Below are 27,391 nucleotides of genomic sequence, written 5' to 3' on the forward strand. Positions count from 1 at the left end.
ACCTACCCCGTTCCCAGACTTTGGGGGAAACGGGGTCTCGGGGGGTCAAGGGTCACTAGGGCGGGCCAGGTCCCGGAAGCGGAAGCGCGGCGCGCTTCCGGTGCGCAGCGGGCGGCCATGTTGGAGCAGCGGAGGCGGCGCAGAGGCGCGTCCTGGGTCCCCGCGGCGGCGCCGGTAGGTTGGGGCCATGGGCCTAGCCGCGCCGCGGAGGGGCCGTCCGCGAGGCGACAGGGCGGATGGGCCGGGCGGTCGGCCCTTTCGGGACCCGCGCCCTCCACTAGCCCGGCCAAGATCCTCCCCCACCCCCACCCCCTGCTCAGCGACCCCACCCTGGGGCTGCGCGACCGGGTCGGGCTCGCCCCGCCCGCCCCGCGCGTTTCGCTGCCTTCAAGATCCCCGCTCCTACCCGCGGCTCAGGCCCCAGGGACGCGGACTCCCAGGCCAGTGGCCCTGATCTGCCCCCCAACCTGGTCCCCTTTGGATGAGGCCTCTCCTGTCTCCCATCTTTCATCAACTTCCCTGTCGGCCCCGGGGGCACGTGTGAAGGGAAGTCGGGGACCAGACTGCAGCCTCTGTTTCCGGAGCCTCTTGGAAAACCCAGAAGACCCCTCCCAAGAGTCTAGACCGACCTGGGCGGAAGAGCCCTCGGTTCACCCCTAATATCTGTGCCTGCGGGGAAACAGGCTCCTCCCTATTCTACAGTTCACAGCCCTGAAAACTACATCCCCTGGAAAGAAAAAAATAAAAGAAGTAAAGTCATGTGCAAGGATTGTGTTTGGAGAATGGCCTCTGGAGAGAGGAAGTGCCAGAGACACCTGAGGATCCAAGAATGTTTCCAAACAAAGAGCCCCAGGGCACTTCCTCCAGGGGATTCTGAAAACTTCCTCTGCTCCATTAGGGCGGTGGGAAGAAGCTGCACAGACGCGCCTCCTGGCCCCAGGGACCTGCCTGATCCCAGCTGATCTTTTAATGCTGTGGTACAGCTGGGATCAGGCTCCCTCTGGGAGCCCTCAGTACCAGGTTAGGCATTAGACATTAGTCATGACTGATGGCCTGTGGCTTCTTCAGAGAAGCCTGGGACAACTTGAGTGTGCCCAGACAGCTCCATCTGGGCTGTACTGAGGTCTGCAGCCCTCCAGACCCTAGTTAGGACAGCTCAGATTTCTAGTGTCCACCTTATTAGCCATCCTGTTGGAGCCTTTGGCTGTCAGACCTTGAGCTCTTGGTCTGGCTGCTTGACCCACAGGCAGCCTGGTTGCCCAGACATGTGTCATGAGTATCTGCTACTTATCTTTTTAGTTTCTGTTGAAGGAGAGTCTGACTCTTGCTTTGAGGTTAGTCTCCATGATTTGAGTCCTGGGAGTCAGGCTTCTGAGCCTGTCTGGGGACTCCAAAAGCAGAACTTCTGGTGGACAGGGAGGTTCACCCCTGAGCACCTGGATAACAGCAGCTGGAAGAACAGAGGTGGGCATTGACATTGAGTGTAGGTCTGGGCTCTTTGACTAGACTTAAAGGCTCATGTTGCCCTGCTCTCAGCTGGTTTCACAGCTAGACCGCCCAGCCCTGACCACAGACTCCAGTCACACACATTAAATGTGCCTGTTTCTCGTTTCTAAGACATTGTATTGGTTGCTCCATTTCCATCTGGTCCTTCCTATTCATCACTCATGTCCCACCTAGGTGTTGCCTCTCCTAGGAATCCTTCCCTGACCCACTGGAAGGCTGAGCTGGGTGTCAGTGTGCACTCCCAAGAACTTTCATGGTCTCTGTCTTGCTTTCTGTACAGGACTCCTTGAAGATGGACATTCACCTCTATTCCCAGGGTTGAGTCTAATACCAGGTTTCTGGCCTCAGAAAATAGAGAATTGAGTTAAAATGGGCCAACCAAGCCCAAATCTTCCTAGGGACCCAATAGCATGTTAGATGGCTCTGATGAGCTTCTGGACATTTATCTCAAAACTGCCTTTGACCCATGTGGGTCTCTCCTGCCACCCTGATCCTCACCCTGCCACTATAGTAAGTCAGGAAACCAGGGCTTTGCCCCAAGCAGTGGCTCACTATGGCAAGAGCCCTGTGTATCCATAGTTGTTATTAAGGAGAGCACAGGCCCTGATGGACTTATTATCTACATGCCTTGTCCCTTATCCCAGTGCTCATCTTTTTTTTTTTTAAGTTTAGTTAATTATTTTAAGAGAGGAAACCAGTGGGGGAGGGGCAGAAAGAGGAAGACAGAAGATCGAAGCTGACTCTACGCTGACAATAGCCCAATGCAGGGCTTAAACTCATGAACCATGAGATCATGACTTGAGCCAAAGTCAGATGCTCAACTTACTGAGCCACAGGTGCCCCAATCTTTTTTTTAATTAATTAAATGATATATTTTCTTTTTTTTTTAATTTTTTTTGTTAACGTTTATTTACTTTTGAGACAGAGAGAGACAGAGCATGAATGGGGGAGGGTCAGAGAGAGAGGGAGACACAGAATCTGAAACAGGCTCCAGGCTCTGAGCGGTCAGCACAGATCCCGATGCGGGGCTCGAACTCACGGACCGCGAGATCATGACCTGAGCCGAAGTCGGCCGCTTAACTGACTGAGCCACCCAGGTGCCCCTAATGATATATCTTCTTTAAGTAATCTCTACACTCAACATGGGGCTCGAACTCACAACCCCGAAATCAAGAGTAACATGCTGTACCATCCCAAACGCCCTTCAGTGCCATTCTTACTGATTCTTTTCTTCTTGTCTTGGAGGTGCCAAGCGCTGATTTGCGGATACCCAGGCAGATCTGCAGTGCCTAATGCCATGAGCGTGGTGGTGCAGCATGTGGAGGAGAAAGCTGTGCACTCCTGGTCACGGATCTCCACGGCAGGGAAGAAGGCCCTGGAGGAGGCGCTGCTTGTCTTTAACCCCATGAGTCAGGATCTCAGTGCCACAGAGGCCCAGCTTGTAGCCTTCCTGCAGGGCCTGCGGGATGATGGCTTCCAACCTACCATCCTGCGCAGCGGTGATGTCTATGGCTATAGTTCATGCACAGCTAACCCCCCAAGCCAGACGAAGCTGCAAGCTCGTGCCCCCACCCCAGCTGCCACATCACCTCCAGCCAGTGCTCCCCGAACTGCCATGCGACTGCCTGCAGGCCGGGCCACGCTGCTCCCTATGCCACTATCTGGAAGGCTGGCCAAAGCATCCACACCAGCCCTTGCCAAGCACGCTACCACCAACCTGCTGCTGAGCTCCCTGAAGCAGTCAAGTGCCAGCCGTGCCCGGGGTGCAGCAGTGGGCTTCCCTGCCCACCTCTATCCAGGTGTCTACCCTGCCATGCGGCTCTCTGTTGTCCTTGAGGCCCTGGTTCCACTAAAGACTCCCATGCCCTGCTTGGGTGCCAAGCACAAGGCACAGTCACTGCAGCTCTCACTTGCAGACTCTCCCCTGAAGCTGCGCAAAGGTCCAGGGAAGAGACCAGGGAACTCTCGGCCCAAAGCTCCCAAAAAAGGCACAAGCAAGGGCCCCAAATGTCTGACTCATAGAGGCCCCAGGGCCAGACCCCAACAAGGCACTATGCCCCGGAAAAAGACCTGCAAAGCTACTGGGTCCCTCAGTGGCCTACAAATGAAAAGTGGCTCTGCCCTGGGTACCAGAACATCCCAGGCCAAGGCAGCTCGAACACTGGCCAAAGCTGCCCAGGCCAAGGTGGCTCGAACACAGGCCAGAGCTGCCAAGGCCCGGGCAAAAGCCAAGGCAGCACAGATGAGGGCCAAGGCCAAGGCAGCACGGATCAGGGCCAAGGCCAAAGCAGCACGAATCAAGGCCAAAGCCAAGGCTATGCGGGCCAAGGCCAAGGCGGTGCGGGCTAAGGCCAAGGCGGTGGGATCTAAGGCCAAGGTAACTCAGACCCAGTCCAGGAGCAGAGGCAGGCCAAAAGGGTCTGTTCAGACCAGGACTGCAAGAAGTGGCCAGAAAAGCCACCCTGAGACTGTGGGGCAGAAGAGGAAAAGGGCTGAGGAGGCAAAGGATCTTCCTCCCCGGAAAAGAACACGACTTGGGTCCCGATCCCCTAAGGCATGGCTAGGGCCTGGAACAGCAAAGCTGCTGAAATTCCGGGCCATCAAGGTGGACAGGCGGTCCTCAGACGATGAGGTTCGGCAGCGGGCTCAGCGGATCCTCCATGTGAACCTGTCCCCTGTAATACAGCTCCAGCCATTGCTGCCATACTCAGCACTCTGATTCCTTCATGTAGCAATGTTTGGGGAAACTGAGCCCAGTTGTCTGTGTGACCAGTGGCACAGTGTGCAATGCCCATGGATTCTACAACCCCAAGGACTCCGGGTGCCTCTCCAAGGCCCTGAGAGCCACCATTCTCCTTTCAGAGACTGGAGGATATGGGGTGGTATGGGCGGGTGGGAGGGGTGTTCTCATGGCGCGATGCACTGTGATTTGTTACTCTTCAAGTTGTACCTCCACTGTTCCATCTATCACGTTTTATACCTTTCCACCTTCCAGTCTCCCTGCCCACCCTTCATGGTCTTTTTTGTGTTTATAGCTGCTGGTAGGCCAGCTTGAGCATATAGGAGGAGTGGCCCCAGGAACAGGGCTGCCAAAGTGGGTCCTGGTAGCCCCGGACAAGTCCTGGATGTGAGTGAAAAGAGTAGCTCCCAGGCTTCTCTAGAGGTGCTGGTCTTTGTAGATGTGTGAGAAGCTGCCCCTGAGGGCAGGGGCAGAGCCACTCTATGCCTCCCTTAGGTCTGCACTGACCAGGTAGGCCCCCTGCAGGAGGACAGTAGGTGGCTCTGTGGGGAACTTTGCAGCCAGCAGGTTTTTAGGCCAGGGAAAGGGGGTTTTGTGGTACTACTCCCCAGGGGCCATTGTCTCCTACCCTGCTCTGGCTGAAACTTTGGGGCTTTGCCTGAGCTTGTCTGGGGCAGGGCCAGGCCTAAATTAGCTATAGTATTTCTGCTTTTCCTTGTTCCAGCCTCATCTACCCCAGTTGATAGCAAGGGGTTGGGAGTTGAGTCAGAGGCCAGGGCTCTGGGTCGTAGAGCCACAGAGTCTGTCCACTGACTGCAGAATTTTCGCCTTGGATGAGTTGGGTACTCTTTTAACTGAACCAGGAGAGTTTCCACACTGCTTCACCCCATCAGCAGTGCTTTCTGCCTGGGTCCCAAGCACTCTGTTTCCAGGTCCAGCCTTATGCCTCCCAACAGGGGCCTGTGTATTTCAGACATTTCCGCTCTTCATGCTTTGGAGAGGGGGCTGGGCCCCAAGCAAAACTAGGTCTCTGCCCATTTGCCACTCCTTTCCTGATTGCCCAGCCCAAAGGTAGTGCCTGGGGCTGGCAGGGACAGGGACACATTCCCCAGAGGCTCCTAGAGACCTATAGCCTTTCAGGGATAGAGGTGGGAGCCTCATTTGAATGAGAATTGGATCTTTTCTGTCTCTATGGGTTAGTCTGAATCCTGGCCCCACTAGTGCCAGCCATATTGGATGGCAGACCTGTAGAGAAGTTCTGTTTGCTTCTTGGTACACCCTCCCCACCTTTATTCTGCATCTGGTGGCTGCAGTTAATAGGGTGTGACCTCCATTGGCTCCCAGGCTCTGGGGACCCCCTTTGCTCCCAGCCTCACCATGGCTTCACAGCCCTGCATGCTCCTTGTCTCTGGCAATCCTGCTTTTATCTACCATGTGAGTATGGGGCCACACCCAGCTCCTCAAGGGCAGCCCGCTGTTCATCCTCTCTCTCAGGTCTGATTTCAGCTCCCATGGCCCAGGACCCCCAGCCTGGCTAGGCCTCCTCTCCAGTCTGCACCTCCTTTCAGTTCTGCTTCTGCCACCAGCGGGTGAGAGGTTGGCTTTCCCTGAGAGCCATCCAGAGCAGGAGAAAAAATCTCCAGGCCTCTTATGGGGCAGAATGAGGTGGGGGAACCCTTAGGATCTCTGTTCAGATGCTGTCCTTCCCAGTCCAGGCTTCCAGAACAATTGAGGAGGTGTCAGACACACTTCCCCTACCTGAATGCTCAAGTGGCAGCTGCTACCCACCTACTGGCAATTTGATTGTTGGCCATGGCCAGAACTTTGTCCCCCTATGGTCTCCGAGCCCTACTGCATTGTCAGTCACCTCCAGGTGGGGAGGAGGGTGAGGGCTCTGGAGATGGTATGTCTGGGTTTTCCTGGGCAGGTTTGGCTTTGTGGGGGTTCAGATCATTGCTGGGAGGGGGAGGCCTGTGCTGTGAAATTTGGGGCTTGGGGGCCAACCACGTACCTCTTGCAGGAATCTGAGAATTCCTTCTTTTGTGACATTTGGGATCAGGGAGGCCATGGCACTGAGAATGTGATTTGGAGTGGTCGTGGAAGAAACAAGACCTGATGGCCAGCAGAGAGAGGTGATGGTACCCGTGTGCCCATGTGTGCAGGTCTAGGGTCAGGGCTCAGTCACTCTGATTGGCCCTTGTGGTTACAGGTGTTGAGAACGTCACCATCCAGCTGGACCTAGAGAGTGCCTTCTACATTACTCACCTCATCATGACGTTCATCATGCCCCAGCCTAAAGGCTTGCTCTGTGCCTCCTGACCTCACAGCCACCAGTGATGCTTCCCTCTGGTGACCCAAGGACCCCGTCTTGTCCTCAGACATTCTGCCTGGCAACTTTGCTTCTGGAGCATTCAGTGGACCATGGCCACTCAGCATGTATGCTGATACTTTGCCTACAGCTGCTCAGGCCTCTTTCCTGGGATCCCTCCCACCCCTGGCCACAGAAACAGGGCTGGTTTGTGACCAGCATTACTCCAACATTGAGCCTTCCGCTGAGGGCAAGGTCAACCTAGAGGAAGGGAGGTTGGGCCCTGGGGTGAAGCCAGAGGCTCAGGTTTGCTTCTTTCAGGTTATTTTCAAAGTTCTGGACCCAGCCATTTTAATGGAGAACCCCAAACAATCCCAGGGTTCAGGGTAATCCTCTCCACAGCCAATCCTGTGTTCCTTGCATGTCAGGACAGCCAGATAATGCAGGGAGGTGAGGTCCTGCTTGGGTGTGTACACCAGTGAGGTATGGTGGGAGGCAAGCCAGCTCCGTCCCCCAGCATTATTCTCTGTCTCTATCCCATCATGGTCCTCTATTATGGACCTAATATGGCCCCCCTTTCCTGTCCCATCATTGTTCCCCATACCTATGCCCAGTGTATAGGGACTGGCAGTTTCTATCTCTGCCCCATCACAAATTCTTTGTGGGACCCCTTTGTGGTTCCCATCACTACTTTCTATGCCAGCTATCAACAATGTACCCCATTTCTGCACCTGTCTCTGTACCTTATAACTGTCCCTTTTATGAGCCTCCATCACAGCCCCTATCCTGGTCCCCCTGACTCATCACCCTGATGAGTCCTCATCCTGATTCATCACCCTGGCCTTACTTGGTGTCTGGCGTCTCTGCAGCTGCCTCTAGGTGGCACCAGGGCGTCTCTGGGTTGTGACCTCTTTCTTGTAAAACAAGTCTTGAAAGACAAGACACATAACCATAACCCAGCAGGGCAACCCAGAGTCAGGCCAGGTGAGTACTAAAGCATGACATACCCCAACCTGGCTTTTTCTCTACTCTCCACCCACCTTGACTGGTTATTACCAACTACTTGCCCTGAGCCCCCATGCTAGGTTCCCAAGCAGGTCTTGCTTGCTCTTCTGATCAGGAGAGAGACACTCAGCAAAGGGAGGTATAAGAGGAAGCTTGGTTCAGTAACTGACTTAAGCTGTGGAGCAGAAAGGAGCCATGGACCCATCTGTCCCATGTGTACATGGAACAAGTGCCCATTGAGCTCCACTGTGTGCCAGACATCTGTCTTCTGAGCAGTGTTCAGTGGGGAGCAGGTAAAGTGTCTTGGATCTGACATGAAAATGAGAAAAACTTGATAAATAAGCAAACTAATACCATATATGGTTTGGCTGGATGGTAAACTGATTTCTAGTTTTGATGATAGACTGGGGAATGGGATGGTTTACTGCAATGGGGAAGCAGTTTTCAACTAGTAATGCCAGGATGGGGTATCCAGGAAGAGGTGGGATTGTGCAGGTCTCACCTCAGGAGTGATGTCATGGTTGGAGCAGTGCAGAGGTAGAATTATCACCATTAGGCTGTGGTCATCCTAAGATGGTATGCCTAGAGGAGCAGGTATGGGGGAGTCCCACAGCATGAATGCTGGAGGAGGTGGCTGCAATGATGCAGAGAGAGAAGAAACCCTACCCCTATTCCATCCCAGCCATAGAGGGATGATGATCAGTGCACCTGAGGTCCCCAGTCTGTGTCTCCAGAACTCTTTCATGTGACAAATCTTCATGTGAACTCCAAATTGCACACGCTGGGTGATAGGCTGCTGGAGGAGCCTAAAGAGACACCCCTTCTACTACTATGTCCTTTAGGAGCTTGTGGCCAGAGGCAGCTGCCTATGCCATGGCCATGCCTCTGAGTGCAGGCCCACAGCTAAGGCCCCAGCCAACATGAAAGGCATGGTGAGCGCCATGAAAGAGGCATCCTGTGGCTGCTGGGGTGGGCAAGCTGGGGGACTGGGGCAGACTCATCTTGCTCTCCTCCCTGCCAGGTGCGTGGCCTTTGCATCTGCCATCACCACACAGTTGGTACCCACTGTGAGCATTGGTAGAACCTATGCTAGTACCACCTATGGCATGCAGCAGAGCCTGGGCACCCCCACACCTGGCAGGATACGTGCCGTGTCCTCTGTGCCTGGCCATAATTGCCTAAGTCAGCCCGCTCCATATCCATCTTCCTTGTTCTGCCCCAGAATGCAAGTGTAATGGGCATGCCCACAGTTGTCATTTTGACATAGCCCTGTATCTGGCATCTGGCAATGTGACTGGAGGCGTGTGTGATACATGTCAGCACAACACAGCTGGGTGCCACTGTGAACTCTGCCAGCCCTTCCACTGAGATCCCCAGGAGGAACCCCATTCTCTTCACTCTTGCAAACGTGAGCCTTCCAATCCCCAATCCCACCTCTGACCCTGATCCTTCAGCTCCATGGTGTCCTCTGACCTAACTCTGTCCTCACTTCTGACCCATGATTCAGCCTGTGACTGTGACTCTATGGCTACTTTGGAAGGGGGGTTGTGTGATGCCCGCACAGAAAGACCCACAGCCTCCTCTCTGGGCAGTGTCACTGCAGAGTTCATGTCGGGCCAGTGCTGTGACTTCTGCCGGCCTGGTCACTGTGGCTTAAGCCCCACTCAGGCAGAAGGTTGTCAGTGTGAGTTATCCTGAGAGTAGACCCAACCCTCATGTCCTTGCTCTGCCCCCAATCACTGCTCTAATGACACATGCATGCACCTATCCCTGCAGGAATCCCAATAGCACCCTGCGAGCCCTGTGCCCTAGCCCGTAGACACTAACCCTGAGGCCAGGTCCCTGGCACTCATGCCTGTGATACCTCCAGCAGTGCCTGTCACTACAAACGCTTTGTCTCTGGATGGGACTGCAGACTTTATCTGGTAAGCCTTGCCCCACCTTCTGATTTGACCGTGATTTTGGGCACTAGGCTTCTAGCAGCTGACAAGTATAAGGCTGTATAATCAGTGTGACTCTAGACGGAGCCTTGCACATGGGTTGGTTCTACTCCTTGATCTGGTTACCAAGGTCAACACCACCTCAGCTAGCTGAACCAGCATATGCCCTCAGGTGGGAGCTTTGGGAACATAAAAGGAAAAGCAATGAAGCAAGTTACAACATATTGTACACTGGGTTTAAAGATGTTTCGCAACAAACATATTTGGAGGAAGACTCAGTCCAAGAAAGAATTCCATCCACTTCTTGCCTCTCCTTGAACATAAATCCTTTAACTTTTACTTTAGCCTCTGCAGTATGCTCATCTTACCTCTTATGAAGCTGTGCAGGAGTATACTGAGGTCTCCTCAGCCCCTCTCAGCTACAGCCAGAGGAGCATTGAAGCCCTGTGCTCACTCCCCTTCCTCTTGCAACAGGCAGTCCCAGCATATGACCTCCTAGGCCCCAGATCTTCCTGTCCTTTCTCCACCTACTTGCTCTCTCTTACAGTCCGAGTTCTGGAGTCTGAGCGGTGACTCTTTGGGCTACGGGCCTTGTGACTATGCCTACAGCAATGGGTACAAGGTAGGGCCTGGGAGTTGGGATCAAGTGATAAGAGTCAGGAGTTGACTCTCCTTCCCTGCCCCCACGTTAGTTCAGGTGTTCTGCTGGGGAGGGCCTCTGCCTGTGCCACCCCCACCTCCATGGCTGCCATGAATTCCCATCTGGGCACTTCTGTGTTGCCCTTGACCAAACCACTGCTGAAGCTGAACTTGGCCAGGGCTTCCAGCCAGCTGACGCCCTGTTGCCGATGAGTGTCCAGGAGGAGCAGGGGCAAGAGAAAACCAAAGCTTAGACTTGGTTTTCAGGGGAGGGAGGGAGTGTGTGGAGATGACTGGTTTGAACAAGAGGCTGGGCTGGGTTAGGAAGGTGAGGAAGTCTAGGTGGGAGCATCAGCATGGTCAGAGGTTTGGTGTCTTAGAGCCCATATTTTCAGGGCAGTGTGGGAGAGGAGAGAGCCAGAATGTTAGAGGACACTGACACTCAACTTGTCCCCAGAGAGCCCCCTAGTCTGCTCCTCCCCACTGTACAGTCTTGGGGGCCTCTCCTAGTTGGCTCTGGCCCCAACTTTGTAGACAGCATGACCCTCCGTGTGTCCACCATCCTGATGGCAAACCTATTACAGTAGCCAATTGCCCCAGGTGAGGAGTCTGAGAAATAGGTTGGGGTCATAGGACACTAGAGCCTTAGTAGGGATGGGATCCCTGGGATCTTCGGTTAATGGGAACCTAAGTCCTGGGGGTCCAGGTCTTGGGGTGGTCTGGGCCTGTGAGTTTGTGTCTTGTATCCAGGCCCTACCTGTTTCACCTCCTGGGACCAACGTCTAGCTCTGCTCCAGCTGCAGCTAGAAACTGTGGCCCAAGAGGTGGCCCCCCTACACAAGGGGATGCCTGGCTGGGGTGCCCAGGGCTAGGGTGGACACCTACAGGCCCTGGAGGCGGTACTCCACCAGGCACAGACTCTCCTGGAATCTTCTTCACCCATTGTGGGGACTCTGGAGCAACTAACAGAGTGGATAGCTGGATTCAGGCCAGGGGTCTTGGGTCAGTAAGGGGGAGGTCTCCAGCTAGCTTCTCAGGGTTGGGGATTCAGGGGGTCTCAGGTTGGCCTGTCTTGCGTCCTGGGTCTGGGAGTCAGGTGGGTTTTCCTGAGTGAGGAGTCATAAAGAAGAATACATCTTCCTGCAGGAAGAAAGTGACTGCTTTGGCTCAGACACTGTGGGCCACAGGACAGGTTGTGGCAGAAAGAGAGCCATGAGTTACGAGGCAGTGTGAATGTCTGGAAGAATTATCCTGGGAGCTAAACTGTGTCAAGGGCTTGCCTGGCCCAAGAGGGCAACAGGAGCCCAAGATGAGGCCTAATGAGCAGGTGAATGGGCAGCAGGTGAGGGTAGGGGCTAGGCTGGGGCAGAAGGAAGGGGCCAGGTGCTTTTGCTTATGTACCTGGGGAAACCCAGAAGGCTAATTGACCCTGCCTCAACTAGTGGAGTCCTGAGCCACCCCTCTATCCATCCCTGCCATCCCCTGCAGATGCTGAGGCCCAAGCCTCCTCAGCTGCCTGCTTTCCCAAGAGGCCCTGCTTGGAGCCCAGGTTGTGACCACATTTGGAGAATGAGACAGCATCCTAGGACAGGCCCAAGAGACTGGTGGTGGACAGAGCAGCTGCTGTGGGGGATGGGCCAGCCAGGGACAGGAGCAACTATGTGGGAGCTGAAACTGATGAAGCTGGTTGACAAGATCCAGATGTTGTGTCCATAGCTTCTGAGACTCCTAGTCAAAGTTGAAGTGGTGGGTGGAGAGATGGATCACTATAGGGGGTTTCGCCAAGGCGAGGACTTTCTTCTAGCCAAAACCTGGGTGTAGGGCAATAGGGGATATCTGGGACATACAATTCTCACTGGATCATCTAGCTTGTTTACAGGAATGCAGGGGTTGGGGACCTGGACTGGCCTATGTTCCTGATACCCTGTGGTGTTGCCTCTTGCCCTGGGACCCTGCCACTACCCAGTGGGCTCTGGTTGCTTCCCATAACTTTTCCAATAGCCTTGATATAGCTGCCACAATCCTAGGGCAGCATTAACCAACTAGTACAGAGCCATTGGGGCCAGGCATGGGAGCCAAGCGGGGAGTCACAGGGGTGCAGGAGATACATTCCACATCTGACTCACCCCTACGAGCTGCAGCAAATTCAGGCCACAGCAAGCTCCACAGGAATCCAGGCCTGGGAGACATCGTGTAAGGGGGTCCTGGGGTGTGGCCACCATAGCCCCTCTACAAGCAACTGTGCAGATCCTCCAGTGTTTCCTCTTGGGTACATGTCTGCTTGTTGTGTGTCTGTTCACAGCTGAGGGGAGGGGCAGGTGGGCATCTAGAACACTGTTGTGATACTCCTTCCAGAATGAGAAATATTCATAAGGGCTAACCAGGGGTCAGATGGGAGCACTAGTATGCTCCTAAATGTTTAACAGCTGGTTAGAAAAAAAAAATAAAAAAAATAAAAAAATAAAAATAAAAAAATAAATAAAAAAAAAAAAAACAGCTGGTTAGAGGTCAGAGGGAACTGATTTGTAGTGTTTATCAATTTGCATGGTGTGAGCAAAGCCACCATGGCTGATTTTAGTCTACCTACCACTTATCAGCTAATTCACAAAATTCCTGAAAATTTAATACTTTGCTCTTATTAGCCCCCAGCACATGTAGTCATGTCAGAGACAGGGTCAGTGAGAGGTTAGAGTCAGGGTTTGTTGGGTCAGGAATCGAGTTCATATCCAAGATTCCTACTCCAGTTCCTACATATGAAGGTGCAGATGCTGTGAGTGTGCAGCTGGTGCATGGCATGGGCTGGCAGTGCCCCTCCCCTAAGGTGGGACAGTGAGCATTGCCCTCTTGCTGAGTCAGATCCAGAGTGCCCTCCCTGCACCAGACACCATAGGCCAGGAACTGCCCAGAGCTGAAGGTGTCCTCCATCAGGCACAGCAGACCTGGTGAAGGGCCAGGAGACTGGAGGCAGAGGTCAGAGGATGGGGAGGACAGGGATGTCCAACTGATCATCTGTCCCCTTCAGGGGTTGGGGTGGGGGACAGCTAGAGCCCAGGACCAAGCACTGGATGTTCAGCTGGCTGAGGTGGGAAGTCATACAAGGGCTGCAGAACAAGGACTGCAGTCAGCAAAACAGACACTCCGAGGCCTGGAGGCCTCATTACCCCCAGCTCCTTCACACCTCTTGTTCAGTGGCTGCTGTTTTCTCCATTCTCCCCCTGAGATGCTTGAACCACTATGATACCCTGGCATTACTAAATACACAGACCATGTGAGCACCCTACTTAGTTGCTACCCTGCTGTGACCTCCCTGTGATCTTTGACCTTTGCCCCAGGTGGCAGGGCACCTGGCCTGGATGATACTGGCAGTGGCAGTGGATGTGACCCCAGTCCTGGGGCCTCTGTCCAGTGCAGCTGTGGCTTTCAAGACCTACTTGGCCTTGTCAGCAGCAGGCTGAGAGGGCAGAAGAGCAAGCAGTACATGCCATGGGCATGGCTGGGGGCCTGGGCAAGGTGATATGGGTACACTGGGCATTGAGGTGTCAGAGGTGGGATTTAGGCTGGGACTGGGCTGTACTGGGCTGAGGCAGAGTCTCAGCCCCCTTCCACCCCCGGGAACCTTGGGCAGCAATCTGTCTGAAATAGTAGGATCTAGGTGGGGTGGGTTTTCGGTTCAAGTCCTGCTCTAGGAGTTGCAGATGGCCCAGTTAGGCGTGGTAGAGTTGCAGAAGGGCACACATAGCCTGGTGGCCATAGGGCAAGATGCAGGAGAGTGGGTACAGCAGGCACAAGCTGAGCCCAAGAGCTGCTGAAGTGGGTGCCTAACAGCTAGAGTTGGCTAAAAGGTGCATGGCTGGTCCATGGTGGGGTGGGGTATGGAGTGGGATCAGGGTCAGATGGACAGGTCAGAGTCAGAACAGGGATGGTGTAGGAGGGTCAGGGCTGGGTCCAGGTCAGGTCCAGATTCTTGTAGGGATCAGGGCTGGGGTCAAAGTTCACAACAGGGCTCAAATGTTGATTAGGGTTAGAGCTCACTTAGGGCTGGGGTCAGAGTTAAGGTCATGACAGAATTGAGGACCAGGGTCAGAGATTAGGGCCAAAGGTCAGAACCTGGTTCAGATGACCTGATCCTCAAGGTTGGAGCACCACCTGGTGCAGAATGAGCAGATACTGAGCAAGCAGGTGTCATCCTTGGGGCCCAGGAACAGAGTGCAGCAAAGCTGCTTGAACACATGTGGCTATGGGCAAACGCATGTGCCACCTGCTGACTGTGGTGTATGGAGCTAGTAAGACAGACTCCTGAATGATCCCAGCTAGTAACTCAGACTACCTGAATGATCCCAGTTTGACCCAAGAATCTCCTGACCTTGAGGGACCAGGGACCCCACTGAGTGCCTACTGACCTCGAGTAACCCCCATGTGACTCCATGATATCCTCCAGTGATCTGTCCTTGAGAAACCAGAGATCACGTAAAACTCACAGAGGCCATCAAGTGCTTTTGACACTGATAGATCCTTTTCTGAGTGATCTAAAATTGAGTCACCTCTAATATCCCTAGCCCCTCAGGTTGATTACATGACCCTCAGGGTAACTGGAGACCACTACTTCAGAAAACTGGAGTAACCTCCTGAGACCCTGTAAGTCCATCAGATTGACTGCCCCCATGCTCAGACTCTCCTTGAGAAGCCTGGTGATGCCCGTGAAGAACCTGCAGCTTTCCCCCCCCAGTTCCACAGCTCTGGGTACTCTCCACTTGGCCCCAGACAGAGTGGGCACAGTTGTGGCAGCTCAGAGCCACAGGGGCCTGGCCTTATAGACCTGCGGAGTCCACGGTCCGCCTGTGGTCCCAGGGGCCTGGGTGGGGCACTCGCCGGCAGCTCGCATTCCAAGCCCGGGCTCTGGCCTCCTGGCAGGCCAGAAAGTGCGGAATGGATGAATAGCCATAAGATCTGGATTCACTCCCTGCCTCTGTTGTCAGCTGCCCAGCACCCATTTTCACACCGGGAAACTGAGACACCACTTCTTGTGCATACTTGCAGTAGTGACTAAGGGAGGTGGAGCCTCCTGGAACAGTGACTTGGGTAAGGGGATGGCTTTTCTCCATCTCTCGTCCTACCTCCATCTTGTCCTGTGGCTCTGGCCAGGCCAGCCTAAAGCTTCCCACACCCCTAAAGAGAGGAGCTTGATGCCTCCGTGTGTGCTCTCTCACTTACCTGCTGATGCTGGAACCCTGGAACTGAACAGCCTAGTTGATGGTGACTTCCACAGCACTCACAATGCTGGGGAGAAAGGCTGGGTTTTGTGGGCCGTTTGAAGTCTCAGAAGATCAGACTCCTTTTCTTTGCTCATGCCATGCCCCCTACTTGGTGCGCTCCCTAACTGTGGCGGCCTAAAACCAAACCCCCTGCCCCTTGGTCTGAACCAGACCAAGGGAGCACAATAAAGTTTTGCAGGTGAGCTGGACTATGTCTGGTTTCTAGAATGAGGATCATTACTGGAGAGGTGGGAGAGGAAATTCTGCACAGTGTTGCACTCCTGCCCAAGATCCGTTCCACGCTTTCTTTCTTGCCGTACTTCTCAACTTTGCTCAAAGTCGCAGGACTGTGCTAGTGGAGGGACTGCCGGAGGGAGGATTGAGTGGGGAATCAGCCAGGGACTTACGAGGGCAGGGTCTGCACAGGACCCCAAAGGAGGGGTAGGGTGGGCCTGGGCTACAGACCTCTCATCCCCCCTCATCTGGATTCCCCTCTTCTTCAGGATGGAGCGGGCCTCAGGGGTATCAGGGAGGGACCTGCGGGGACTGCCTGGGCCCTGGGAGCTTCGACTGGGCCTGCTGCTGAGTGGTGAGAGGGCCTAGTGAAGGCCTGGGGTTTGTGGGATGAGATGGTGGGTCCGGGGGGAGCTAGCCCTGGGGCTGCGGGGTGGGAGCGCAGCAGAACTGGCTGACCCACTGTTCCCAGCGCTGGCCACCGCCCTGGCCCAGGCCCTGGCCCCAGATGTGCCAGGCTGTTCGAGGGGAAGCTGCTACCCCGCCACAGGTGACCTGCTAGTGGGCCGTGCTGACAGACTGACTGCCTCATCCACCTGTGGCTTGCATGGCCCCCAGCCCTACTGCATCGTTAGTCACCTTCAGGTGAGGCTGGGGGTGGCTAGGCCAGGGGAGGGGATGCTGGCACTGGCTGAAGCACTGACCCTGACCTTGACTCTGACCCAACCCAGGATGAGAAGAAGTGCTTCCTGTGTGATTCCCGGCGCCCCTTCTCTGCTAGAGACAACCCAAACAGTCATCGCATCCAGAATGTAGTTACCAGCTTTGCACCACAGCGCCGGACAGCCTGGTGGCAGTCAGAGAATGGTGAGGCCGTGGGTAGGGCATGGGGTGAGTGGGGTTGCCCACCAGTAGTCTCAAGTCCCTGACTTCCGACTCCTGCCTCAGGTGTCCCCGTGGTCACCATCCAGCTGGACTTGGAGGCTGAGTTTCATTTCACACACCTCATTATGACCTTCAAGGTGCCCGCATGTCTGGGAGCCTGCTTGAATCACCCTGCTTGGCTCCCCATTACCCCTGAACAGATTCCCAGCAACTTAGCCCAGCCTCCCTGAGGTCACATGCTGTACTCTGGCTGCATGGGAGGCTCCTTCATGGCCCACACCTTCTGTTGCCTTCTGCCTCCAGGCCTTTGCACGCGCTGCCTCCCTGGGCCCCATGACCCCTGAGCCTCCCCATTAGAAGGGGCTACCCTCCCTGACTATTGCTTGGCTTCCAGCAGTCACCCCCCACCTGTCCACGAACTGCTTGAGGGCAAGCCCCAGCTGGGCAGGGCTCTTGATAGGCCTGGGCCTGAGGCCCACTGATCAGCCATGCCCCCCACCCAGACATTTCGTCCTGCTGCCATGCTGGTGGAGCGCTCAGCAGACTTTGGACGCACCTGGCATGTGTACCGATATTTTTCCTATGACTGTGGGGCTGACTTTCCAGGAGTCCCACTGGCCCCCCCACGGCACTGGGATGACGTAGTCTGTGAGTCCCGCTACTCAGAGATTGAGCCATCCACTGAAGGCGAGGTGAGGGGTGGGATCTGACTTGGGGCAGGAAGAGGGGAGATGATGGGCCTGAGGCAGGGTCCAGTGCCTCTAATGACCCCATGTTCCTCCAGGTCATCTATCGTGTGCTGGATCCTGCCATCCCTATCCCAGACCCCTACAGCCCACGGATCCAGAGTGAGTGTTCTTCCCTTTGAGCCTGGCACAGTCTCAGCGTCCGGCCGGTGACTATTTGGGGCCTCAGTAGCTATTTTGGGTGCTTCTTAGGGCAGGTGCCAAGTCCAGTTTAGCTCACATAGCAATAGACAGGAGGTCTCCCAAGGTGACCTTAGCAGCTGCAGCCCCTGAGTGGGCATGGAGTAACAAGAGCCTGCCTGGCCAGCTGGCTCCCAATTCTTTCACCCAACTTAGACCTGCTGAAGATCACTAACCTACGGGTGAACCTGACACGGCTGCATACACTGGGGGACAACCTGCTTGACCCACGGCGGGAGATCCGTGAGAAATACTATTATGCCCTCTACGAGCTGGTTGTGCGTGGCAACTGCTTCTGTTATGGACACGCCTCACAGTGTGCACCCGCCCCAGGGGCACCAGTGCATGCTGAGGGCATGGTGAGGGGCTTTGGTTGGAATAGGGCTGGGGGCAGGGGCGGGCATGGCTGGACAGTGCTGACCACCTGCTTGCCCACCTTCTAGGTTCATGGGGCCTGCATCTGCAAACATAACACTCGTGGCCTCAACTGTGAGCGGTGTCAAGATTTCTATCATGACCTGCCCTGGCGTCCGGCTGAGGATGGCCACAGTCATGCCTGCAGGAGTGAGTGAGATCCTGGCCCACATAGCCCCAGAACTCTGTTGTCTGGCTGTGCCATGAGTAAAACCTAGAGCTGGTTGGTCAAGCCCCTAACACCCAGACTGTATCCAAAGAGTATGCAGGCCTTCATGCCCTTAGGGATTCCCTTAACTCTCCTTCACAGTCTGCTCTGGGCAGGGGGTCAGTATAATGCTGAGACCTTAAAGTACCTGAGCCCACAGCCACAAATTCTGGCCTGTGGCAGGGACCTGCTGTGTCACTGGGACACTTACACCCCTTATCTTCAGGACATCCGCCCTCAAGTGACCTTTGTCCTGCCTTCCCCTCCCCCAAGAGTGTGAGTGCCATGGGCATGCCCACAGCTGCCACTTCGACATGGCCATATATCTGGCATCTGGCAACGTAAGTGGAGGTGTGTGTGATGGATGTCAGCACAACACAGCTGGGCGCCACTGTGAGCTCTGCCGACCCTTCTTCTACCGTGACCCAACCAAGGACCTGCGGGACCCTGCTGTGTGCCGCTGTGAGGCTGGGATTGGGCATGGGAGAGGGAAGGCTGAGTCTGGGGTAGGAACTGGGAAGCCAGACTGCTGTCCAGGTTGCAGGGGTTTGGGGGTGGGTGGGAGGGGGCGTGGGGTGAAACCAGGCTGGGAATCCAGGGTAAAGAGGCTTGGGAGATAAGTGGTGCTGGGCTAGTTGGAATAGGGTGACCCTGCACCTCTTTTTGCCCTCAGCCTGTGATTGTGACCCCATGGGTTCTCAAGATGGTGGTCGCTGTGATCCCCATGATGATCCTGCTCTGGGGCTGGTCTCGGGCCAGTGTCGCTGCAAAGAACATGTGGTGGGCTCTCGCTGCCAGCAATGCCGTGATGGCTTCTTTGGGCTCAGTGCCAGCGACCCTGCAGGCTGTCGGCGTATGTGCTTCCTGCCCTACCTCCTGTGCTAACCTTAACCCTTGACTTCTTACTTTTTACCCAATGAACACCAGCACTACCATGTTCCCCAGAGTGCTGATGGGTCTCCTTCCCCACAGGATGTCAGTGTGATGCACGGGGCACAGTGCCTGGGATCACCTCTTGTGACCCCAACAGTGGAACCTGTTTCTGCAAGCGTCTAGTGACTGGACGTGGCTGCAACCACTGCTTGGTGCGACTGCAGGGGGCTGGGGTTCTGGGGTCCTGCACTTATTCTCAGAGCACAGGGTGAGGGGGTGGTGTCTATACTCCACTGGGGAGAGCTTAGGGTCTCTTCCTAGCTGGGAGGCCAAGGGTGGGAGCCATGGTCTAGGGACCATGTTTTCTCCAAGGGGTGGTAGAGGCTGAGAGCTGTCATTGGATTCCCTGATGGGTGGTGGGGGGGGGGTCTCTTTCTGGCCCCCAGCAACTTCCTCTCCCCTAGCCTGGCCATTGGGGCCTGAGCCACGACCTGCTTGGCTGCCGTCCATGTGATTGCGACGTGGGTGGTGCCTTGGATCCCCAGTGAGTGCCGTATAAGGGGTCTGGGGTGGGGGGAGATCCTGGGCAGGGTAAGGGATCCTTCTTGAGTAAACATGGGCTTCCCAGGTGCAATGAGGCCACAGGTCAGTGCCGCTGTCGCCAGCACATGGTGGGGCGACGCTGTGAGCAGGTGCAGCCTGGCTACTTCCGGCCTTTCCTTGACCACCTAACTTGGGAGGCTGAGGACACCCGAGGACAGGTAGGGAGCAATGTTGGAGGGCAGGGCTTGTGCAGAGTTATGGGTGGTACTTTGTCTGGGGAGGGTGTCCAGCCTTGGACAGGGCCTCAGCTGAAGAGCTGGGGTTTGGGGACAGGTTGTGGTAGAAGAAATGGTGCCTTACCTAGGCACCCACCCTGAGCTGCATCCCTCACAGGTGCTGGATGTGGTGGAGCGCCTGGTGACCCCTGGTGGGACTGTATCCTGGACAGGCCAGGGCTTTGTTAGACTGCAGGAAGGTCAGGCACTGGAGTTCCTGGTGACATCTGTGCCAAGAGCCATGGATTATGATCTGCTGCTGCGCTTGGAGCCCCAGGTCAGACTCTGTGAAACCTGACCCAGAGCTGAACCTCCAGGTGTGGTAGCATTTCCTTCATCATCCCGTTCCACCAGGTCCCTGAGCAATGGGCAGAGATGGAAGTGGCCGTGCAGCGCCCAGGGCCTGTGTCTGCCCATGGCCCGTGTGGGCACATGCTGCCCAAGGATGACCACATTCCAGGGACTCTGCAACCAGAAACTAGGTGAGGGCACTAATGTAGCATCTATAACAGTGGAGGGGTGTAGGCCAGCCCTAATTCTCTGAAGGGCACTTGGAAGCCCACGCTGCTCATTCATCTGTCCCTTGCTTCAAGTGCCTCCTCCTGAGAGCTGTTTGCCAGGTGCTGTTAGGCGTGGCAGAGGTCAGAGGAAGGAAGTAGAATAGGCCTGCTCTCTTAGGGGCCTAAATTCCAGAGGTCTGTGGCAAGAATTAATGGGAACTCATTTAGTGTCACTATAAGGAATGCCCACAGTGGGAAGGGATGGCATCAGAGCATTCTGAGCAGGGATGTGCCTGGTCTGATTATTGTTTTATTACATTCTGCGTAATATTTGTTTCATGTATCTGTTTTGTCACCTTTTTTTTTTTGATGCTTTTATTATGTAAATATTCAAACATACACAGAAGTAGAGAGAGCAGCATAAAAGGGGTCATACCCATTATAGACATTTTTACCAACTGCGACTTGTGTTTAACAAAGATCCCTCTACTTTCTGAGTGGAGAACAGACTGAAAGGGACCAAAGGGGAAGCTGGAAGATCTGCTGGAGACTATTGAGTTAGCTGAGTGACAGTGGTTTGGACAGAGGTTTAGCGGTTGATGTGGTGAGATGATGAAGGTTCCAGAGGGTTCTAGTGGCAGAGATGATGGGTTAGAAGTGTAGGAAAGGGAAAGTGGAAAGATGAGTCTAGAGTTTTGAGTTTGTTCATCTGGGTGGGTGTTGGGCTCTTTACTGAGATAGAGACATAGGGAGGAGCTGTTCTGAGTTGCTTAGACATGTGAGAGAAGGCCAGTGGATGGTTGGATTTCTATGTCTGCAATTACTGAGAGGCCTCAAGTTGGAAATATAAGTTTGGGACTTGTCACTAAAGAGATAGGTCTAGATGAAATCACCAGAGAAAGGAAGGAGGACCAGAAGAAAGCTCTGGGTGTTAGAGGCCAGTAGAGAAGGAAGAGTTGGCAGTGGGGGGAAATCAGGAGTGTGGACAGGGTTCCAGAAGTGGAGAGAAGAGTGTCTCAGGAAGGAGGGTGCACTGCTCTCATCGCATGCTGCTGAATGCTGGAGCAGATGGGAACAGAGAAGAGGCTGCTGGGTTTGGCTACATGGAGGTTTATGGTGAGCTTGATACAGGCCATCTTGATGGCACGTTGGCATAAAAACTCCATTGGAGTGCGAGGCTGGAGTAGAGGCAGTGACCACAGTTCAATTTATTGGGGAGGAGAGCAAAGATAAAGCAACAGCTACAGGAGACTCAGGGATTAAGAGAAGATGTTTTCAAGGGGGAATAAAAGATGTTTGTAGGCTGATGGGAATGACCTAGGAAAGGCAGAGCCAGGTTGGAGGGAATGACATAGTCTTGGTGAAGAGGAGCAGAGGTTGGAGGTCAAGGTTGGAGGAAATGTGAGGAGGCCATTGAAGAAAAATTGTCAAGTATTTGTGCCAGGGAAATGCCATGGGGTTGCAAGACCGTAGGGAGCATTTTCAGAGATTGGTCTGCACAGGTATAGGAGTCCAGTGAGGCATGCTTGTGGAAATCTGTATACCAGCCCTAGCATCTTTCTTGGCCAATGGTTGGGTTGCTGTGTGCGGGGTGAGGAGGCCTAGGACGGTGGGTACAGGGACCCTGGGTGAACCCCATACCTGTCCTTGTCTCCCCCCAGGTATATGGTATTTCCAAGACCTGTCTGCCTTGAGCCTGGCATCTCCTATAAGCTGCATCTGAAGCTGGTGCGGACAGGGGGGAGTGCCCAGCCTGAGGCCCCCTACTCTAGACCCAGCCTGCTCATTGACTCGGTGAATAGTCCTCTCTCCCCACACTGACTAGGAAGGCAAGGTCTATGGGATGGGACCTGTAGTGGTGGTGGCTGGATAGGCGGGGCCTATGACAGAAGAGGCAGGCCCATGGTGGTGCTAAGTGCTCTGGCAGTGTCCATATGGTCTTGGGTCTGGACCTCATTCTTCCTTGCTCATCTTTTCAGTTGGTGCTGCTTCCCCGTGTCCTCGTACTGGAGATGTTTAGTGGGGGTGATGCTGCTGCCCTGGAGCGCCGTTCCACCTTTGAACACTACCGTTGTCACGAGGAGGGTCTGGTGCCCAGTAAGACCCTTCCCTCTGAGGCCTGTGTTCCCCTCCTCATCAGCCTGTCTGCCCTACTCTACAATGGTGCCTTGCGTAAGTGTCTGTGATGTGGGTCGGTGGGGCAGAGGTGTGGGGCCCCAGCCTGACTTGGCCCTATCCACCTGCCCCACAGCCTGTCAGTGTGACCCCCAGGGCTCACTGAGTTCTGAGTGTAATCCCCATGGCGGTCAGTGCCTGTGTAAACCTGCAGTGGTTGGGCGCCGCTGTGATCACTGTGCCCCTGGTTTCTACGGCTTTGGCCCCACAGGTTGTCAAGGTACTTGCCCGCCTTTCTTTCCTCCTTTCCTTCTCTCTCCTCCCCACTACTATTCTCCCTCCTCCCTCCGACTCTGCTTCTTCCTTCCTCTAACTCTGCATTGGACCCCATGCTCTCAGCACCAGGACACTGGAAGTTCTCTTCCATTCCCTGACTTTCCCACCCTGACCCCACCTAGATTCCCTCAAATCCCCTCCCTGGCTCAGCCTCTGCCTTGCCCCCAGCCTGCCAGTGCAGCCCCGAGGGGGCACTCAGTGGCCTATGTGAAGGGACCAGTGGGCAATGCCCCTGCCGAACTGGTGCCTTTGGGCTTCGCTGCGATCGCTGCCAGCGTGGCCAGTGGGGATTCCCTAACTGCCAGCCATGTGTCTGCAATGGGCATGCAGATGAATGCGACACCCACACAGGCACTTGCCTGGGCTGCCGTGATCACACAGGGGGTGAGCACTGTGAAAGGTGAGCCTGGAGCAGCTGGGAGTGGGTTGGTGGGTGGGAATGCTGCTCAGGGATCACATATCTCTTCCTGCCCCTCCCTGAAGGTGCATTGCTGGCTTCCACGGGGACCCACGGCTACCACATGGGGGCCAGTGCCGGCCCTGTCCCTGCCCTGAAGGCCCTGGGAGCCGGCGGCACTTTGCTACTTCTTGCCATCGGGATGGGTACTCCCAGCAGATCATGTGCCACTGTAAGGCAGGCTACACAGGTAAGTAAGGTGCAGGCATGGGATCAGGGTGGGGAAGCTGAACTGAACACTCATGCCTTTCCCAACCGTGGGCAGGGCTGCGGTGCGAAGCTTGTGCCCCTGGGCACTTTGGGGACCCATCAAGGCCAGGTGGCCAGTGCCAACCCTGTGAGTGCAGTGGGAACATTGACCCCACGGACCCTGATGCCTGTGACCCCCGCACGGGGCAATGCCTGCGCTGCTTATACCACACGGAGGGGCCACACTGTGCCCACTGCAAGCCTGGCTTCCATGGACAGGCCACCCGACAGAGCTGTCACCGTGAGTGTGGGATTGGGATGGCTGGGGCAGGGCTCTGCTGCTCAGGCTCTCCTTGATTAATGTGTTTGACTGGCACAGGCTGCACCTGCAACTTGCTGGGCACAGATCCCCAGCAGTGCCCGTCCACTGACCGGTGCCACTGTGACCCAAGCAGTGGGCAGTGCCCATGCCTCCCCAATGTCCAGGGCCCTAGCTGTGACCGCTGTGCCCCCAACTTCTGGAACCTTACCAGTGGCCATGGATGTCAGCCCTGTGCCTGCCACCCAAGCCGAGCCAGAGGCCCTACCTGCAATGAGGTATGGGATTCTCCTGTGGATCCCTGGGTGGATGGTGCCAGCTGTCTGTCTTAACTCTCAAGGGCTTAGCCTCTGATTGAGGCTCTGACCTCTGCCCTGTTCCCACTCTAGTTCACAGGGCAGTGCCACTGCCGTGCTGGCTTTGGTGGGCGAACCTGTTCTGAGTGCCAAGAGCTCCACTGGGGAGACCCTGGTTTGCAGTGCCGCGGTGAGAGCTGGCAGGGCTAGGGTAGATGGGGGACTTCTCAGGATGTCCCACTGCCACCCTAACTTCATGGTCTGCCCTTTTCTGCAGCCTGTGATTGTGACCCTCGTGGAATAGACACGCCTCAGTGTCACCGCTCCACGGGCCACTGTAGCTGCCGCCCAGGCGTGTCTGGCGTGCGCTGTGACCAGTGTGCCCGTGGCTTCTCAGGGGTCTTTCCTGCTTGCCACCCATGCCACACATGCTTCGGGGACTGGGACCGTGTGGTACAGGACTTGGCTGCCCGTACGCGGCGCCTGGAGCAGCGGGCACAGGAGCTGCAGCAGACGGGTGTGCTGGGTGCCTTTGAGAGCCGCTTCTGGCACATGCAGGAGAAGCTGGGGACTGTGCAGGGGATTGTGGGTACCCGCAACACCTCAGCTGCCTCCACTGCGCAACTTGTGGAGGCCACAGAGGAGCTACGGTGCGGATGGGCCTGAGGATATGTGGTGGGATGGGGCAGAGGCCCAGTGGCCTGAAGCTTCTCTAAACACCACTACCTACTGGCACAGGCGTGAAATTGGGGAGGCCACTGAGCACCTGACCCAGCTGGAGGCAGAACTGACTGATGTGCAGGATGAGAACTTCAATGCCAACCATGCACTGAGCAGTCTGGAGCGAGATGGGCTTGCACTTAATCTCACACTGCGGCAGCTGGACCAGCATTTGGACCTGCTCAAGCATTCAAACTTCCTGGGTGGGTTGTTGGCCAACTAGGCAGGTGGACCAGGGTTGAGTGATCTTTAGCTGACTGCCAGCCTTTGCCCAATATAGGTGCCTATGACAGCATCCGCCACGCCCACAGTCTGTCTGCAGAGGCGGAACGTCGTGCCAACACATCAGCCCTGACAGTGCCCAGTCCTGTGAGCAACTCAGCAGATACCCGGCACAGGACAGAGGTGCTAATAGGTGCCAAGAAGGAGGACTTCAACCGCAAGCACATGGCCAACCAGCAGGCACTAGGCGAGCTCTCAGCCCGTACGCAGTCCCTGAGCCTGACAGGCATCAATGAACTGGTGAGGCACAAGTGTGGGGTGGGACATGTGGGTGTGGCTGTTCCTTCCACAGGTCCCTGACTTGTTCTGTGCCTGGCAGGTGTGTGGGCCCCCAGGGGATGCACCCTGTGCAACAAGCCCTTGCGGGGGTGCTGGCTGCCTGGACGAGGATGGGCAACCCCGCTGTGGGGGCCTCAGCTGCAATGGGGCAGTAGCCATGGCGGACCTGGCACTGGGTCGGGCCCGGCACACGCAGGCAGAGCTGCAGCGGGCACTGGCAGAAGGTGGCGGCATCCTCAGCCAGGTGGCTGAGACCCGTCGGCAGGCAGGAGAGGCACAGCAGCGGGCCCAGGCAGCCCTGGACAAGGCTAATGCTTCCAGGGGACAGGTGGAGAAGGCCAACCAAGAACTTCGGGAACTTATCCAGAGTGTGAAGGACTTCCTCAGCCGTGAGCCTCCCGTGTGGCCCAGGCCATGTGGTTGTGTCACCTGTGTCTATGTTCATACTTGTGTCCCTGGGTCCATACTTGGGTCAGAGCCTGCACTGGACCTGTGCTTATGACCCCATGTCTAGCCCCTCAACCCTTGCCTATATGTGGTCCCCAAGTCCATGACCCCAAGTCTGTGCCCACTTACAGTTCCTGTCCTTGTAGTTAATCACTATGCCTAGTAGCAAACCCATATTCTGTGTGGGGTCCCTGAGTCCATACCCCAAAATTGTGTTCGATGCCAATACTGGAGAATCTGTGTCCCTAAGCCCTTGCCTGTGTCCCCATAGAGGAGGGGGCTGATCCTGATAGCATTGAGATGGTGGCCACACGAGTGCTAGAGCTCTCCATCCCAGCATCACCTGAGCAAATCCAGCACCTGGCAGGCGCAATTGCAGAGAGGGTCCAGAGCCTGGCGGATGTGGACACAATCCTGGCACGCACCGTGGGAGATGTACGTCGGGCAGAACAGCTATTGCAAGATGCACGGCGGGCAAGGTCTGACTGTGACCCTGGCCCCAATCCTTGACACCTGGTCCTGATACTTGCAGGCTCTGATTCCCTCTCTTCTTCAGGAGCCGGGCTGAGGGTGAGAAACAGAAGGCAGAAACAGTACAAGCAGCACTGGAGGAAGCCCAGAGGGCACAGGGAGCTGCTCAGGGTGCCATCCAAGGGGCGGTAGTTGACACACAGGACACTGAGCGGACACTGCATCAGGTGTGGTTTCTCTGGGACATCAGTGGGGCAAGATTATGGGCATGCACCATAGACCTGTTTAACCCTGGGTCCACCCATGACAGGTTCAGGAGAAGATGGCAGGTGCAGAGCAGGCACTGAGCTCTGCAGGCGAGCGGGCTCAGCAATTGGATGGTCTTCTGGAGGCTCTGAAATTGAAACGAGCAGGGAATAGCCTGGCAGCCTCTAGTGCGGAAGAAACAGCGGGCAGTGCCCAGGGTCGTGCCCGAGAGGCTGAGCAGGTGGGTTGAAGCAGAGCCAGCTGGTGGGGGTTGAAGTAGAGTCTGGGCCTCCACTGAGACACCCAGCTGACTTTGCCTTCTATATCCCCAGCTGCTGCAGGGCCCACTAGGCGACCAGTACCAAACAGTGAAGGCCTTGGCTGAGCGCAAGGCCCAGGGTGTGTTGGCTGCACAGGCACGGGCAGAGCAACTTCGGGATGAAGCTCGAGGCTTGTTGCAGGCTGCTCAGGACAAGCTGCAACGGCTACAAGGTGATGATTGGGGTGGGTGGGCGCCAGAGGTGTGGGACTGTGGGAGTAGGACCCTTCAGCTGAGACCTTCCCCTCCTAGAGCTGGAGGGCACCTATGAAGAGAACGAGCGGGCACTGGAAGGCAAAGCAGCCCAGCTGGATGGGCTGGAGGCCAGGATGCGTAGCGTGCTTCAAGCCATCAACTTGCAGGTTCAGATCTACAACACCTGCCAGTGACCCCTGCGCGACGCCTACTCCAGTCCCCAACCCCGCCCGTTACTGCATCTGCTTGAAACAGTTCCCAGCCCGACCAGGCCCCCAATAAACCGCTGTGATTACCCACTGTGTAGTCTGGACTCTGATTTGGGGAGGGCGGGGTCTCTGGGCGGAACCTCAGGATGGCACCAGCAGGGCCAGGGCGAGGCCAAAGCACCGGAGCCCCGCCTCCTCCGTTCGGGCCCGCCCCTGAGCTGCCCGTCGCCGCATGCCCACTCCCACCGGAAGTGCGTCACCAG

The 27,391-nt window shown here is 55.7% G+C and overlaps 2 protein-coding genes and 2 pseudogenes across 2 annotated transcripts; all 4 read left to right on the top strand.

The window, feature by feature from the left end:
* The first annotated feature begins 45 nt into the window (after positions 1–45).
* Positions 46–4,503, top strand: CCDC71 (coiled-coil domain containing 71). The gene is made up of 2 exons (XM_086698254.1): positions 46–174; positions 2,752–4,503. Exon 2 carries the CDS (start codon positions 2,804–2,806, stop codon positions 4,223–4,225), a length of 1,422 nt encoding a protein of 473 aa, XP_086554380.1. The 5' UTR covers positions 46–174; positions 2,752–2,803; the 3' UTR covers positions 4,226–4,503.
* A 131-nt stretch (positions 4,504–4,634) lies between these two features.
* Positions 4,635–12,517, top strand: LOC147583607 (laminin subunit beta-2-like; annotated as a pseudogene).
* On the top strand, positions 11,448–14,684 carry LOC147583608 (uncharacterized; annotated as a pseudogene).
* A 1,013-nt stretch (positions 14,685–15,697) lies between these two features.
* Positions 15,698–27,218, top strand: LAMB2 (laminin subunit beta 2). The gene is made up of 33 exons (XM_025916583.2): positions 15,698–15,806; positions 15,894–15,979; positions 16,097–16,269; positions 16,356–16,491; positions 16,573–16,646; positions 17,013–17,201; positions 17,294–17,357; positions 17,592–17,794; positions 17,879–17,999; positions 18,331–18,519; positions 18,731–18,910; positions 19,030–19,142; positions 19,395–19,474; positions 19,559–19,691; positions 19,867–20,025; positions 20,103–20,230; positions 21,910–22,042; positions 22,228–22,420; positions 22,500–22,643; positions 22,868–23,099; positions 23,183–23,346; positions 23,422–23,646; positions 23,725–23,942; positions 24,054–24,150; positions 24,238–24,610; positions 24,699–24,883; positions 24,961–25,202; positions 25,282–25,630; positions 25,960–26,167; positions 26,245–26,386; positions 26,470–26,646; positions 26,738–26,897; positions 26,977–27,218. Exons 2-33 carry the CDS (start codon positions 15,895–15,897, stop codon positions 27,111–27,113), a joined length of 5,406 nt encoding a protein of 1,801 aa, XP_025772368.2. The 5' UTR covers positions 15,698–15,806; position 15,894; the 3' UTR covers positions 27,114–27,218.
* The last annotated feature ends 173 nt before the right edge of the window (positions 27,219–27,391 follow it).

This window comes from Puma concolor, chromosome A2, assembly GCF_028749965.1.
Source record: "Puma concolor isolate L17-30 chromosome A2, mPumCon1.1.hap2, whole genome shotgun sequence".
NCBI classification, from domain to species: Eukaryota; Metazoa; Chordata; class Mammalia; order Carnivora; family Felidae; genus Puma; species Puma concolor.